Source organism: Cololabis saira, chromosome 1 (genome assembly GCF_033807715.1).
Source record: "Cololabis saira isolate AMF1-May2022 chromosome 1, fColSai1.1, whole genome shotgun sequence".
Classification (NCBI taxonomy): Eukaryota; Metazoa; Chordata; class Actinopteri; order Beloniformes; family Belonidae; genus Cololabis; species Cololabis saira.
The window spans coordinates 35,460,868-35,476,978 of NC_084587.1; the positions used below are offsets into that span (position 1 = coordinate 35,460,868).

Consider the following 16,111-nt stretch of genomic DNA (forward strand, 5'->3'; position numbering starts at 1 on the left):
GCTTTTCAAGACGGCAGGAGCCGGTTCAGGACAGGAGGCGGGACAGCGATCCACCCTCGACACACAGGAAGACTTCCCTCAAGAACCTAACGAGTGACAAACCCACTGACCTTTGCGGTTTCATGCCAGGCTGGGCGGGTTCCTCACAGATCAAATCTTTCGGACACAGTCATGTGACAACACAAGGTGCATATTTGAGCTTGACACAGTCATAGTACAAGACTGTCAGAAAAAGACAAAACAATTGTAAAAAGGGCTTTCTGTGATCATGCTCAACACACCGGAGGCATTGCATTCCTGGGTTTTATAAAAGAGCTTTGGAAGTTTCTTTTTGTGTGTTTATTTACTTTTAACTGTATACAATTGTGTGGGGAAAAAAATGCCTTTGATAAGTACTCAAAAGTGAGATGTGCATTAGGTATGCAGCGTTACTGCTGTGACCCGTTATTTCATTCATTCTCTGTGTTGACTTTTTTCTCGTGCCATTTTGCAACGTAGAGGATGCCATGTATGAAGACGCAGGGCGGCAGGAGAAGAATTGAACTGATCAATAGCATCACATTCAACAGATTGTGGAATGTAGTTTTAATGTGCTGAAGAAGAGGTCACTGATGTCACTCAGCTTGAGATGTTGCTTGATAAAAATGATGATATATTGCATACCGGTGCAGCGTTTGTGTTTATTATTCTAAGTCATGGAACGCATCACAGGGTCAGACATTTCACTCCTGCTTTTTTTTTTTTCTCTCCTTCGTTTCTGAATCATGCAACCTGACATGTTCTTGCCTGGTTACTTTGTAACAAACATGGTAAAATAAGCATGTTTGAAACCCATCTGAGATTGTTTTATTTGGGTCAGAATCAGGCATTTTTGCATAGACGACTTCAGCTTAGTGGCTATTTGGTGTTTCTGCAAATGCTCCCCTTTTGTATATTGCAAAGGTTGTTGAAGCGTTGCATTGCAATGCTTATACTACTTAATCTACATTGATGAGCAGCCTTACTGGTCTCTTTTTATGTGTTTGTTTGGCTATTCCTTGTGTCTATGGCCACTGGCTGTAATTGATGGGAGCAATTGGTTGTTACGATGTAAATTTGGCTCTAGTTTCCTCTGTCTTATTTTTCTTTTACTCTGTACAGTAATCTGATGTTACAGTAGACTCAGTATTACAAAATCTGTAATGTGATGAGTTTTATAAGAAAAAAAAAGTGTATTGGAAGATAATGCCGTTATGCTACCAGGTCAATGTGCATTAGCTTGCATCTCACTTGTCTGTGGCATTAAAGGGGAATTCCACCAAAACTGACTTGCATTGCTGTTTTGTTACAATTTAGCCATTTTCAGCAAAGATGTTTTCTCTTTCTATATTCATCTCACAAATCATGTCACTTTTGTGGCTAAAGTCTGAATAATTATGCGTTACAGTTTGAATAAATTATTAAAAACTGTTGATCCAGATGAGACAGGCAGTGATAGTTTTCAGAAAAGTTTGTTTTTTCTTTAGACGACTTCCATAACAAGAAGACGTAGCTTCATAAAACACCACCTCTTGTAATTAAATCCTTTTTTTTTTTGGTGGAATGGCCCTTTGATGTGATGTTGACTGTTCACTTTTTGACCACTCTCAATATCTACCTAAATTCTGCTCACACCCTTCAGCGGTACCCTCATACATTTACATGACTGCCTTACATGCACTAAGAACCTTTATGACCATTTGATTTGATCAGTAAAGTCAGATAATCATGTATCTTTGTTTCTTTTACATGAGATAAAAGGATGCGGGTTGTTGGGTTGCACAGATGTGAACTGCAGAGAAGTTTTCGTCTCTTGACCAGATGAGCATAATCAGACACGACTACCTCTAAGTTAGTCTTCAGTGACCAACACCCAGTCTGAGATGTTCTGACCCGTATCAAGCCGGAACTTGGGTTTCAGAAGAGCAGATGAACAGTTTGTCTTGCCAAGCTCCCTCTCATTGTTCTCTTTTGGATATATGCTTTTATTAACAATGATTTATCCAATGGAGAAGAAGAGAATTACATTGATTTTCATGCTTGGTTGTAAGTGATAAACTTAATCAATGTCGCCCCGTTGTAAGGCAGTTATTATGAAACCAACTAGTTGCAGAGCGCTACTTTGCAAATGGGTAAAAACAACCATGTTTGGTGATGTTCTGTATGTATATACATCTTTTTAACTGTAATAAACTGATAAATATTTACAAATTGTTGACGAGTGTGAATATTTCCGTTTTCAGTATCTTACCTTCACGGGAAATTTCAATGCCAAACAGAAGTTGTGCGTTGTTATTTGAGTGAAGAGGGACGCGGGTCTGACAACACTTCCCAACATGATCATAGAAAATAAAAACTTCTTCATAAGGTTAAGTAAAGTATTTGATGGATTTTCTTAGATTTGCATTATTTTTTTATTTGAAAGCATTTATTTACCTTAAAGGGGACCTATTATGGCATCTAATACCTATTTTAAACAGGCCTTGAATGTCTTAAAAACAAGCTTTTGATTTTTTTTGCTAAATAAATTAGAAATTCGGCCTCTGAGGCATGTCTTTATCTTCCCAGTCTCTAACCTCATTATCTATGAGGGATTCTGAGGGGCGGGGAGGCTATAATAATGAGGCTCTGTGCTGATTGGCTGCCTGAATGACGCGTAGCAGGGGAGGGCACAAAACCTCGCACTGAGCGCAGAGTACCTATTTAAATCCAATCCAACCAATCCAAGCCAACCTATGTAAATCGCTCCCATCGTTACATAACGACGCGAGCAGAAACTGAACGGTTTGTAGAAGCCGCATCACACTGGACGGCTCATCCGGACGGCTGTACAGACACTGCAGAATTTGGTTGCTTTCCTCCTTCTCTGAGTTGGCAGGCTGAGGGGAGACCACTTTATATATGTTAAAGCAAGAGAAAACGTGTTTTTCATAATAAGTCTCCTTTAAGCACTTCACTAATTCTTATTAAAATTACAAAAAACAAACACATCCACAACAATAACAATACGTGTAAATCAATAGCATGGGTTTCCACTGCCAGGTGTGCGGGCCAGGTGGCTGTAGCTCCCTGTGGTACATGACAGCGTCATATAATACCTGTGTGACTCAGCTTCTCCAGTCAATAAAATCAAGAACAAGGAAACTCGGTTCAATGTGGGCCACAGTGGGAGGCATCCACTACATCATATTATTTCTTGTTGGCAAGAAGAAGTTGAGTTTTGTTTGAGTCAAGACTTCCACTTTGAAGGCAACAAGGAGCTAAGAAAGGGTGCAGTTCCTCTACTGACCACTACCAGCTTGCTCTCCAACATTAAAATGTTCAACTTAAAGGAGACCTATTATGAAAAACATCTTTTTTCTTGCTTTAACATATATAAAGTGGTCTCCCCTCAGCCTGCCAACTCAGAGGAGGAGGAAAGAAACCAAATTCTGCAGCCGCCCGGATGAGCCGTCCAGTGTGATGTGGCTTCTACGAGCCATTCAGATTCTGCTCCCTATTTCGTAACGACGGGAGCGATTTACATAGGTTGGCCTCCGATGCGTGAATCCACGCCCACAACTAACTCCACCGGAGCTTCCACCATTTTTTCATAGCGGTGTATCGCGTCATTCAGGCAGCCAATCAGCACAGAGCCTCATTATCATAGCCCCGCCCACTCAGAATCCCACATAGATAATGAGGTTAGAGAATGGAATGATAAAGACATTCCTCAGAGGCTGAATTTCTAATTTATTTAGCAAAAACAATCAAAAGCTTGTTTTTTAAGACATTCAAGGCCTGTTTAAAATAGGTATTAGATGCCATAATAGGTCCCCTTTAAATTCAGAAATAGACATATTTGACAGTCTGGCTTAAAAGACATTTGCTGAGATCCACAACTGTTGTGCACGTCTATGACAACTATATAGGGGGTGGATTTCTTTGTATCAAGTAAAATAATTTGCAGCAGTAATCATATTTATAAATAAGGGCCTGGACTTCTGATTGGCGGACGACACAACCAATGACTGGCTGTAATCACTTTGCTGCATAGCACTCTTGACTTCTGAGCCTTGTTTCTGAGCTGTGATTCAAACCCAACAAATTGTAGTGGTTTGTATTTTCAAGAGATGGTGTCTTGCACACCCCGGACCCCCCCAACCCCTCGCACTATGTGTGTGTGAGTCCTGTAGGGGGGGCAGGAGGAGGAGAGGAGGCCTTGTGCTTGCCTTTCCTATTGACGGGGTTGGTTAGGTTTAGGCTTGGGGTTTTAGTCACTCGTGTTGTACTGAGGCTTACTCTTTGACATCTAGTCACACACACAGTTAATTATGTAAAAATACCACTGATCCCTTTTTCAGATGGACTAGTTATGTCCAAGCAGGCTTCCATGCTGTCACTGTTCAGAGTTTCCTGGATGAGCCACTTTAAAAATTCAGGCCAGAAATTAAGAGTAGACCCACTTCTCCAGACACAAGTGGAACACGCCTCTGACATGGTCAGGTGCGGTGTCCGCAGTCACTATGTACTCATTACCTAGTGTACTTTTCCATAGTCACTTTGAAGTGAGCTTAGTATTAATGAGCTTATATCTATCAGTTAATAAAGTAAAAATTAATTTGTACATTACTTCTCACAATGCCTTGAGGGATGCCCTGAAATGTAGTAATGTAGTGCTCTAAATAGTAAGTGAGAGAAGATTTTGGACACAGCTTTTGTCGTCTGTTTGCAGCTTTACAGGAGCAGAACCACAACGGTCTTTTCAGCAGTGCTCCAGCACCGGGGATTTATCCTGCCAAACATTACTGGAATCTTTGAGCAACTCAGTGCAAACTCCTCAAATAATTGCTATGTCCGTCATTCTTGGTGTTCACACTGAGGAATAACTCCAGCCTTTGCTGCCACTGACCTGTGAAGGAGATAGAGTTGCTTTTCCCCAAGGCCTCCTGTTGGAAAAGTTGAAAAGATGGAGTGTTTTTCCAGTGAATTCTTGTATAATTATCCTTAAAATAAAAAAATCAACCCACCAAACGGTACTGAGTATGATGAAAACAAGATAGATAGATAGATAGATAGATAGATAGATAGATAGATAGATAGATAGATAGATAGATAGATAGATAGATAGATAGATAGATAGATAGATAGATAGATAGATAGATAGATAGATAGATAGATAGATAGATAGATAGATAGATAGATAGATAGATAGATAGAGTCCAGTGCAACACTGCCCTCAGCTGGTGCATTGAAGAATCACTGAAAGTTGTCAAGCCTGCGTTTCTTTAATAACTCAACAAATATGCACATAATAAAAGGATTTTCTTTAAGAAAAAAAAACAACAATGAAAAAACCGCAGCTCTGTCAATCAACTCGTCTAGTTTGACTGACGTGAGTGCAGTTGCAGAGCTGTCTCCGCCAGTCCTCTCTCGCCGATAGAAACATCCTGCAGCCAACAGAGACTCTTCCTTGGCCTGACCATCACTCGCTCACACTCTTGCGTTTGTGTTTGTTCCCAGGGCAGTGCCGGGGCTGCCGGGCTGCTGCAGCAGGAGTCTCTGCAGTCTTCACAGACGACAGGTGTCACTGTATGCTTGCGCTTTGTGCGCGCCTTTATGGCTCAATTAGAGCCACGGCGCGGTGTTTACCCGTAAACACTGGGCCGATGCGCCTGCTGCTGTTCCAGCCTGGACTCACACACACACACACACACACACACACACACACACACACACACACACACACACACACACACACACACACACACACACACACACACACACACACACACACACACACAGACAGTTGTCAGGAATCGTGTGAACGCGCACCGCCTTGCAGGTGGGCGCTTCTAATGTTCACCGTGTTCCATTTAAAAGCCTTTACACCAGGGGTATTCAACTAGATTCGGCCGGGGGCCACATCTGCAAAAGGACTGTATGGAGAGGGCCGCACAATTTGAAAATGTGGGGGTTTTCAAAATGTATTTTTGCACTCAAAGACGAAGACTTATGTAAATATAATACATTTGTATTATACATTTGAATATATCTAGTTTACATATGAATTATGTATTAATTGTCTCCAGATTTAGTAATTGTGAATGTTAAATATAATATTCAGATAAAGAAATATTATTTTGAATGCAAGTTCATTTTGAAACCATGCATTGAGCAAACTTAATGAAATTGATATTGACCTACTTTTAATAAAACACTCGTTAATGACAAAGCACCACTTTCCACCAAGATTTCCTTATTTGAACATTATATTAAGCATTGAGCACAACCATTTTAGTCCATAGTAGCCAGTTATAAAAATATTATTCAATTTTTTTTATTTTTTTTTTTCCCAACAAACACCCCCTTTTTTGAAATATGACCAGGGGCCACATAAAAGCTCCTGGCGGGCCGCATGTGGCCCGCGGGCCGCCAATTGAATAGCCCTGCTTTACACATTGTGAAATACACTTACGGCTTCAACAGTGCATCATCAGAATATCTAAGAATCCATTAAGCTATTTCTTTTCTTTCTTTTTTTATATATATACTCCGTGGAGAAGAACAGAACCGGTGTGACACACTTTCGCTTCCCTGTAAAGTCACCCAGAATTTTGCTCGGACCAAAAGAAGTCGCTGTGAGACTTAGTGAGACTTGAGCTACGGAAATTAAGTTAATTGTGACAAAAATAAGTGATTAGTTGTAGTTTCAACAGTTTTTGCATGCTCGACTGTTTTCGACACCCATGAATAAAATACTTACAAACTCAACTCTGCCCTCATTTTCCTTGTTTGTTTTTATTAGATTAAGTGTTTTTTTTTTCAAGTTATACCCAGGTAATTATTTTGGAAATAGCAGACCTGTTAATTCCCATTTTTTAAATACAAATTGCATTCAGCATAATAAAAAAATAAAAAAATCAAGGCTAAGGTTGTAACCTGGAGTCCATCCTCGACCCACATGTACCTGCATTGAAGGCCTTGGAGTTAATATCACATTTTAAAGCTGTGAGGGTAACACCTCAGTGTCTGTGGGACTAGCAGCGTTTACATGGTACTAGTCACAAGCAGAGTCCAAATCACTGTGACAATGCTGAGTCTGATGCTCAGTCCAATACTCTTCAGAAATATCCTCCTGCTAATCGCCTTCCTGGAGTCACTTTATATTTGCATGGGAGGGGAACACGAGCGGAGGTTTCAGAGAGGTTTTCATGCTGAAAAAGGAGCTCCAGCTTCAAGGAAACTCTGGTAGACTAGACAATGACACATTCAAATGGATTATCTATCGCTATTCATCAATTATTCATGAAGCTGAAAAAAAGAAATTGGTGTTTGTACATTTAGTAAAGTCATGTGACTGTGATTTCCACCCACCCACGTCCACCTCTATCATGACTGACTCTGCTGTTGAGATAAAATTGCTCAGACATTGACATTTCTATCAAATATATTCTTCTCTGTATCATGCTAGAATACAGAAACAGTTGGCCTTATTTTCATATTTTTAAAGTGTCACATCCTTTCAGCCTCAGTTTTATATTGAATAACAGCTGGATGGGAGATTTTGCTCATTTTCTCGCTTATTCCCAGTTCTTCTCATGCGAAAAGAAAACACTTCACTAAAGCTGTCACATGACAAACATCACCTGTCATATGTTCATCCTGCGGACAAAGTAAACAAGATTAAATGCGTTTGACAGCCAAATGTGATGGTTGAGCACTCGCGGGCATATCAAAAAACATGGGTCAGATGAAGTTAAATATTTAACTTCAAACATCCGCTTGATTGTCCTGCAGAATACATGCATAAATACATATGAGATGATATTACAAAATAAACAGACACCAGGTAAACTCTGACTCCCTGTCAGAGGTCATCTTCTTCCTCTTAAATTCACCTACAGTAAGAGCGGGGCTTCAGACTGTTCGTGTGGAGGATGATTGCGCTGTCTGCCTCTCTGATCCACTGCTCCTAAATCACAGTTATCGGTACCAAAGTTGAAGAGGGCCCTAAACAATTGAAATTTGGACAAAGTAAAAAAAGTGCCACCATTGGTGTCCACGTTGTGTGGCTTTGGCTGCTGCTTAGCAACAGAATGTAGCAGCTGCACTGCAAAAAATATCTGTCAATGCAGTTCACGCTTCAGTAAATGAAAGTTCGGTATTGTCTTCACACCATATAACTTTTGTTCCCCCTTTTATGTGAAGAAACTTTACACTATGACACTCTTTTACTTTAATTTCTTCTTCTTATCATTATTCTAATTATTTATTATTTTTATTATCACTGTTAGGATTTAATTTTAAATTATAATGATAGTATCTTTTAATATGGCTTGAATCATGGGCGCTGCTATGGACAGAGCTACATGGGGCATTGGTCACAGCTGAAAACCCATCGGTCCCCTGAAGTGTCCCTGTCTGGTCTCCGGATGGATTGACTGAAGGAGGTGGTAGCCACAGCAAAGTTTGATTGACATAAGGTGGGCGAGATCAAGAAAGGCTAATAAACCTGTTTCTCCCGCCCACATGTGCCATGACACCGCACAATAAGGTGGAAAACAGGCTTCAAAATAGCTCTTCAGTTATGCCAAGGGTGATTTTATGTCCAATAATATGCGTTTAACCTAGTCCGACAAGCACTATAGTGACAAGCCCCAAAACATTACGACGTGTCGGGTCAATGCCAACGGTAACGCACGGTTGGTAGTGTTGTATGTCTGCCTACAGATTTACACTCCTTTGTTGCTTTACAGCTGTAGAAGGAAGATGATTGAAATGTAAGTACAAATTGCTGTCTCTCAGCATTTAGCAGTCCCAATGTGCCTCAACCAAGAAGTTAGGTAGTTGGCAGCAAATAACTTATTGAGTCTTATACAGACGTAAGATTCATTGTAGTTCCTTGACTGGCTGCTGGAGAATGGGTCTGAAAGTCCATGTTAAATGCCGCTTTTGCACTGGTACCACCTCAGCTCGGTTCTACCCGGTTTGCGCTTTCGCACTAGGGCTGAGACGTGTAGAGCCGCTCCAAGTCGGTACTTTTTTCTGTAACCATTTCAATGAGGTTCTGAAAGCGGGCTGAGCAGGGACTATTTCTGACGTCACCACCTCCGCGCCTCTGATTGGTCGGGGGGCGGGGCCGCCAGACGTTTGAATCAGGAAGCGGGAGTCAGTGCGAGAGCGACCCGCGGCTCGCGGCGATTTTATTATAAAGCGCAAAACGTATGTTTGGTGATCCAACTCTGAGGTGCAGATGTTCATAAACCTGGTGGCTGTCGAGAAAAAATTTAAAAAGCGATGTAGACGGGCTGTTTTTTTCTCAGCCGCTCGCGGCTCCAGCTGATTTCTCATCTGCGCCGACATGAACAAAGCGGTTGCGCAATCGAGTACGTCACAGCAGCTTCACCCCAACCTGCACACTTCTCCCCTGGCAGTGCGAAAACACACGTGTGGAACCGTGCCGTACCGCACCGAGCCGAGTCGGGCCAAGTAAGTCCTAGTGCGAAAGTGCCAAAAATGTCCAACATTAAAGCAGAGATAAACATATTTACAGCCTGGCTCAAAAAACTGTTTTGGTCTCAATCGTGTGATATCACACCTGTGATAACTCTGAGGGAGGTTCATTTATTTGTACCACGCCAGGAAAACTATATAAAGTATCAAATTAATTCCGAATGTGATTGATATTCGTCTCAGCCAATGCTAGCCAGTATCACTCCTCATCTGTGACTGTCATGCTACCATGCTTAGCGAAGCAACCAGCTGTTTATACTAAACTAAATGTGACAGTAATTTTTGATTTGACCTCTGAGGATATGTTAAATGGTATATCTAAACATCTGCCGGGAGTTTGGAGACATTTTATCGGGGATCCGCTGATGGAGCTAGTAGCCATAACTAACTTTGATTGATATACGATGAGCGTCTTCCCGTCCACTTGCAAGCAATACGGCTGTGTCCTGTATGAAGGAAAATGGGCCTCAAAACCCTTTTCAGAAACCATGCGTCAAGTAACTCAAGTCTATGGTCTCAACCTAGAAGCTAGATGTTTGGGACTTCGTCTGAGCTGCATAAATGAAGAAAACAAAAGCAAACTCATTCCTTTAGTGGCGTAACAATAAATGACAATTACAGAGTAGATAACAGCTAAACTGAGTGTGTAATTGTTACATTGAAGCATTTATAACAGTTTAATTACAAATGTCCACATACTTGTCCGTGTACTTTATGTATAAAACATAATTTACTCACTGCTGTCAGTCAGAACTAATCTACCAGCAGTCACTAGATATCAGTTAACAATAACTAACTTGTGTTTAGGTAAGAAAGTTAGCATTCTGTTGTCACCAGTAAATCTAATTCATGTTCTGCATGTGCTGTGTAAGTTTGAAGGTATTTTGTCTTTGCACAGTAAAACAATTAAATGTTTTAAGGAGTTTACAATCTAAGCTCTTTTTTTTCCCCATGAAGTGTTTTTTGAACAAGATGTAACTATTGAAACAGATATACACCTCACCAAAAAGGTGAAGAAAGATTGTCTGCAAAGGGTGTTGGAAGAATACACTGAAAAAAATAAATCTAAGCGCATGTAAATATAACATGTTTAAATCTGTGATATTAACAATTAAAAATGAAGTTTGTTGCTTTACATGAATACATCTAGTTTTGAACGTAATCTGCATTGGTTCAAAAAACAAGACATTTTGCATTTTTTCCTTAACAAGCAGTATTTATGTAATCCCAGGCAATCTTTTAATTTACACACAAACAACAAGCAATGATCTTGTTGTATTTACCTTTAGTTGAACAATTTGAATCTATTGGGCAGACTGACCAACATTTAAGATGAAACATGCTTTATTTGTTTAAGTAGAACACCACAGTAAAAAATATATTTCTTGATCTACTTTAAGCCATGTCACCAGTCCACTTACTGTGTGTGTGTGTGTGTGTGTGTGTGTGTGTGTGTGTGTGTGTGTGTGTGTGTGTGTGTGTGTGTGTGTGTGTGTGTGTGGGCGTGTGAGTGTGTGCACATGTGTATGAGTGTGAGTGAGTGTGTGTGTACGCGTGGGGGGTGGGGGGTGGGTTCGTATGGGATGTTTTAAATTGTGTTTTTTATTGTTATTTTATTCTGCATGTAAAGCACCATGTGTTGCATTTATATTGTATGATTTGGTGCTATATAAATAAATAAAGTTTAAGTTTAAGTTTAAAAAAATTAAGGCAACTTTTTCGCATGAGATTTTTATGTAGATCAAGAAACACTAGTCTTTGTATAAACTAAAACATTTTTAGTACGTACAAAATTCATTTGCAAGTAAAGTCAACTTAATTTTGATAAATAAAGCAAATTTAACACAAGACTGTACTTGCAAAATGTATTATTCACATACATAAAATTAAGTAGTTTATACAAAGACAAGTATTTCTTGACTTGATCAACATAATAATCTCATGCAAAAAGTTGACTTATTTTTATTGTAGATCAAGCACAATATTTGTACCAGTGTACGTGGCCCCTGGACGGCTCCTCGCATAGAAAAAGTCCGCCACTGAGACTCGTTGCTGATATTCTTTTTCCCCGTCTATTTTCTTCCTGCAACACACTATCAGCTGTTGTTGTTGTTATAAACACGGCCCGGCAGGATGCCAGTGCGCGGCGCGGCTGAGCCGGAGAACGGGACACTTCTTGCAGCGGGTTATAAAGCCTCAATTATGGTTCTGCGTTAAATCGACGCAGAGCCTACGGCGTACGGTGCGTGACGCCGCGTACCCTACGCCGTAGGTTCTGCGTTGGTGTAACGCGGAACCATAAATCAGCCTTAATGGTAAGGGGAGTGGCGCACCGCCCATCACTGAGGAGAGAAACTCCACACGCACACAGGGACACGGCAGCGCCGGGATAACGTGATTAGCGCTCTATTAAGTCCGCTGCCGAGCACAACTAGATGCAGCACAGAGATCATTGTGAGGAGAGAAAAAGAAGACGCAGAGGAAACGCTTCATCCGCCACATGGATCATCTCTGCGTCCTGTCGATTTGCCTGAAGAAGTTACGAGCTTACAGTTTTTTAGAGTCCGTGCGTCTCCGGCACCGGAGAGGTTGTGTCAGCTCTCCTTGTTTCAGGTAGGATGATCTGTTCCTTTGGTTTGTATTTATTTCCTTTAAGCATAAATAAATAATCAACAGAAAAAAAAAGAATCCTGTAAACTTAAGTGTCAACATAAAACCTGAGCTGATTATACTAGTAAAGATGCCAAATGTATGTCACAATTGAATCAAAATACAAATTTAAAACACTGAAGAATGTGTTTCTTTCTCTTGTTGCAATATTTTCAGATGAATTGACTGCCTTGCAAATAAGAAGGGCTTGTTTTGGAGGAGGCAGCTCAAGATGGAAAGGAATAATCTGGGAAAACCTTAGAGGAGTGGTTGCGTCTCTTCTCAGCCCTGCTTTGAGCTACCAGTTCCGTCCTTTCTGGTGGATATTTGTTAACCTGAAGTGAACTCACAAAGGAAGTAGAACACTCTGCTCCAATGGAGTCTGACAACCACACCAACCAGACTTTGTCAAGTGTGGCCCCGTACAGCGTCCAGATTGCCCTGCCGATCACTGTGCTGGTGGGGATGATGATTCTGCTGATAGTTTTTGGTAATGTGCTGGTGGTCATAGCTGTTTTTACAAGCCGGGCCCTTCGGGCTCCACAGAACTTATTCCTGGTGTCTCTGGCATCAGCTGACATTTTAGTGGCCACCCTTGTGATGCCCTTCTCCTTGGCCAATGAACTCATGGGATACTGGTACTTTGGTGAGGTGTGGTGTGAGATCTATCTCGCCCTTGATGTTCTTTTCTGCACTGCCTCCATCGCCCACCTCTGTGCTATCAGCTTGGACCGCTACTGGTCCATCACACAGGCCATTGAGTACAACCTGAAGAGAACACCACGCCGCATCAAGTGCATTATCTTCATTGTGTGGGTCCTTTCTGCAGTTATCTCCTTCCCGCCTCTGATCACCATGGAGAAAGAGAACAGTGAAGAAATCCCTGTATGTAAGATCAACAATGATAAATGGTATGTCATCTCCTCCTGCATTGGCTCCTTCTTCCTCCCTTGCATCATCATGGTACTGGTCTATGTACGGATCTACCAAATTGCCAAAAAGAGGACACGTGCACCACCTGGAGACCGGAAGAGTAAAGAACTGTCCAAACCAGCCGCCATTGGGGGTGCCGACCTGAAGGAGAATGGTGTGGGTGATGCGGAGGATCGCCTCTGCCATGAGAAGATTAACGGCGAACAGGACCTCGAGCTGAAGGAAGGAGTGAGAGAGGAAGAGGGAGCAGATGAGGGGAAAGGTGAGGTCAATGGGGTGGATGCCGAGGAGTCGTCCTCATCAGATCACAAAGTGACCAATCCATGTTCCATTAAAAAGAAAGCATCCAAGGGGAAAACTAGACTGAGTCAAATAAAACCGGGGGACACAGACGTTCCAAAGCGGGTGCAGAGCAGCAGCAAGGGCAGCCGCTGGAAGGGCCGGCAGAACCGAGAGAAACGCTTCACCTTCGTCCTGGCTGTAGTCATTGGAGTGTTTGTCATTTGCTGGTTACCCTTCTTCTTTACATACATGCTGATGACATTGTGTGAGTCCTGTCCTGTGCCTATGACCCTGTTCAAGTTCTTCTTCTGGTTTGGCTATTGCAACAGTGCACTGAACCCCATCATTTACACCATCTTCAACAACGACTTTAGGAGATCGTTCAAAAAGATACTATGCAGGAGGGACGCTAGAAGATACTTGTAACTCCATTTACATTCTTTCTTTCTGTCTACTGTAAAGTGTACATACATTGTAATGCATATTTCCCATTGTGCATGGACCAGCAGTTGGTGAGCGCTCTCGCTGAACCTGGAGGAGCTTTAAGAGCAGCGGTGGCGCCTCGTCCAGTTAAGCAGATGAGGAGCCTTAAAAAACAAAACAAAACAACTGGCTGTTACATTTGTTGTTGCTGAATATTGTTCAGATACACCTACAATAAGTTGTACAAACAGTGGTGGTCACCAGCCAAATGTAAAATTATTTAAAGCTCTAAGTCAAGTTTCTTCTGCTTCATGGCTCAGTGGATTTCTGTCGAAGTGAGCTGTTTTTGTGATTGGTCATAAATATTTGTAGGTTCCCAGTGTTCCAAGGTTATAGTGGATTATTTATCGCATTCAAATGAGACAGGATCTTTGCATCATCATGTTCTCTGGCCTTTAAAGGATACTTTTTTCTTTTTCTTTTTTCCTCAATTGCTGAGGGACATGGCGTACAGTCCATAGACTGTAAATGGTCTATGAGGGTGTCAGGGAGCAGGCAGTGAAAGTGATCAACGGAGTCGGTCAGATCAGTGCCGTGATTTTAACCATTATTTTATCGTTGGTGGAAGAAGCATTTAGAGTTTTTACTGAAGAAAAATGACCAAAACAACACCATCACTATTTTTGCAATGAAGGTCCTCTCATTCCTTTTATGCTCATGCATGTATCTATACATACATTATATTACTTGTTACCGAGGACTGGTGACATGTTCAGGGTGTTCCTTACCTCTTGTCTTCATGTTATTATGAACTATGAATATCGACTCTATTGGAATGAATTGGAGCGTAATAGATTTGGTATATAATTGCAGTGAATTATCCTTGATTTATACTGCAGTGAATCTGAGTCTTCTGTCCAAAGTACAAATACAAGTAAATTGACATTCACAAGTAAATTGTCTGAGGACAGATGGAATAGACTCGTAACATCCCCCAGACCCCGCCAGTGTACCTGGACAGGAAGAAACAGGTGCAGAAAAACTATGAATGGATGTTGGAACTGATTGCCACTCATTTTTTGATTCTTTTCTCAGTTAATAGTCATGAAATAGTCTCCCAGCTCAGAAAGACCCCTATGATAATGGTTGCTTTGTCCAAACCTGTAAATGGAAAGAATAATGACAGAAAAAGCAGTAAAAACACAAGAAATAGAAATGTCAGGTGAAAAAGCATATCAGTGATTATTAAGTAAATTTTTTGTTAAAAAAAAGTATAACACTTCAGTTTCACTTCTATATAAAACGTAGTCTTTAACAAAGCATTGGAATTTTATAAGCTTCATACATTTTGTAACTAAACATATGTTAATTGAATATGGAGCACAGGTCCTTCAGTGATGGACCTAAGTTAGGGATTTATATCAAAATAATTAGTTACGTACTGTTCTTGCAATCTGTAAATTTGTTTCCCCCAGAATTTGCCATAAATATCAATATATGGGCTTATTTAAAAAAAGAAAAAGTAAAAAATATCCATGAGCTTGTTCCTGGACATTTCAAGCTTATTCAGGGTCACAGTTTAAAGGTTGGTAGTCTGCTTCCACCGCCAGCCGCCACTGATGTGCAACATCTTCTTTTTAAAGAACACACACGCCGCAGCTTCGACGCTGACCTAAGTCATGCAGAAGAATCACAGCCAGAACATGTTTTTATTGTAAATGCAGTTTTTAATTTGTATTTTTTATTTTTTATAAAATAAGTTAACAAAGATAAGTCCATGATATGTATTGAATTTGTATGTTGTGCAAAATGACCTGTCTATTTGTCTATTTGAATTGTTATGGATAGTATTGTGCCGTTTTGTATGATATGAAGACAATGATGCCTAAGAAGATGACGGTGATGATGACTTGTGGTAAAAATGCAGACTCTTTAATGAATAAAGTGAGCACATTTTCTGAACGAGCCACAATGATCCATGTGAACCACCAGATCATTGATGTCATCTCATTACAGATGTTTGCTTCTTGACAGCACACATTCACACACACCAGCAGGCTTTAGGGGCACTGGTAGAATTACTGGAAGATTTGTAATTTCATGTCGTTTCCTGGGAGGAAAACCGACAGTTTACTGCAAAGTGTAGTCCTGTGTAGTGAACTCGAGAATCCAGATTGGTAAAAGAAAAATGTACTGGTCTGTTGAATCTGACCTTAGCTGGAGGTTAACAAGCAGTCCGGCTCTAAATGAGCCTGAACAGATCATGTGCAAATGTGTTTTTGGTCTCAGGATTAATCATGCTTGAGATAAG

General features: G+C 40.9%; 1 protein-coding gene across 1 annotated transcript; it reads left to right on the forward strand.

Annotated features, from left to right (window-relative positions):
* Window positions 1-11,887: 11,887 nt before the first annotated feature.
* Window positions 11,888-15,864, forward strand: adra2a (adrenoceptor alpha 2A). The gene is made up of 2 exons (XM_061721723.1): window positions 11,888-12,126; window positions 12,340-15,864. Exon 2 carries the CDS (start codon window positions 12,538-12,540, stop codon window positions 13,801-13,803), a length of 1,266 nt encoding a protein of 421 aa, XP_061577707.1. The 5' UTR covers window positions 11,888-12,126; window positions 12,340-12,537; the 3' UTR covers window positions 13,804-15,864.
* The last annotated feature ends 247 nt before the right edge of the window (window positions 15,865-16,111 follow it).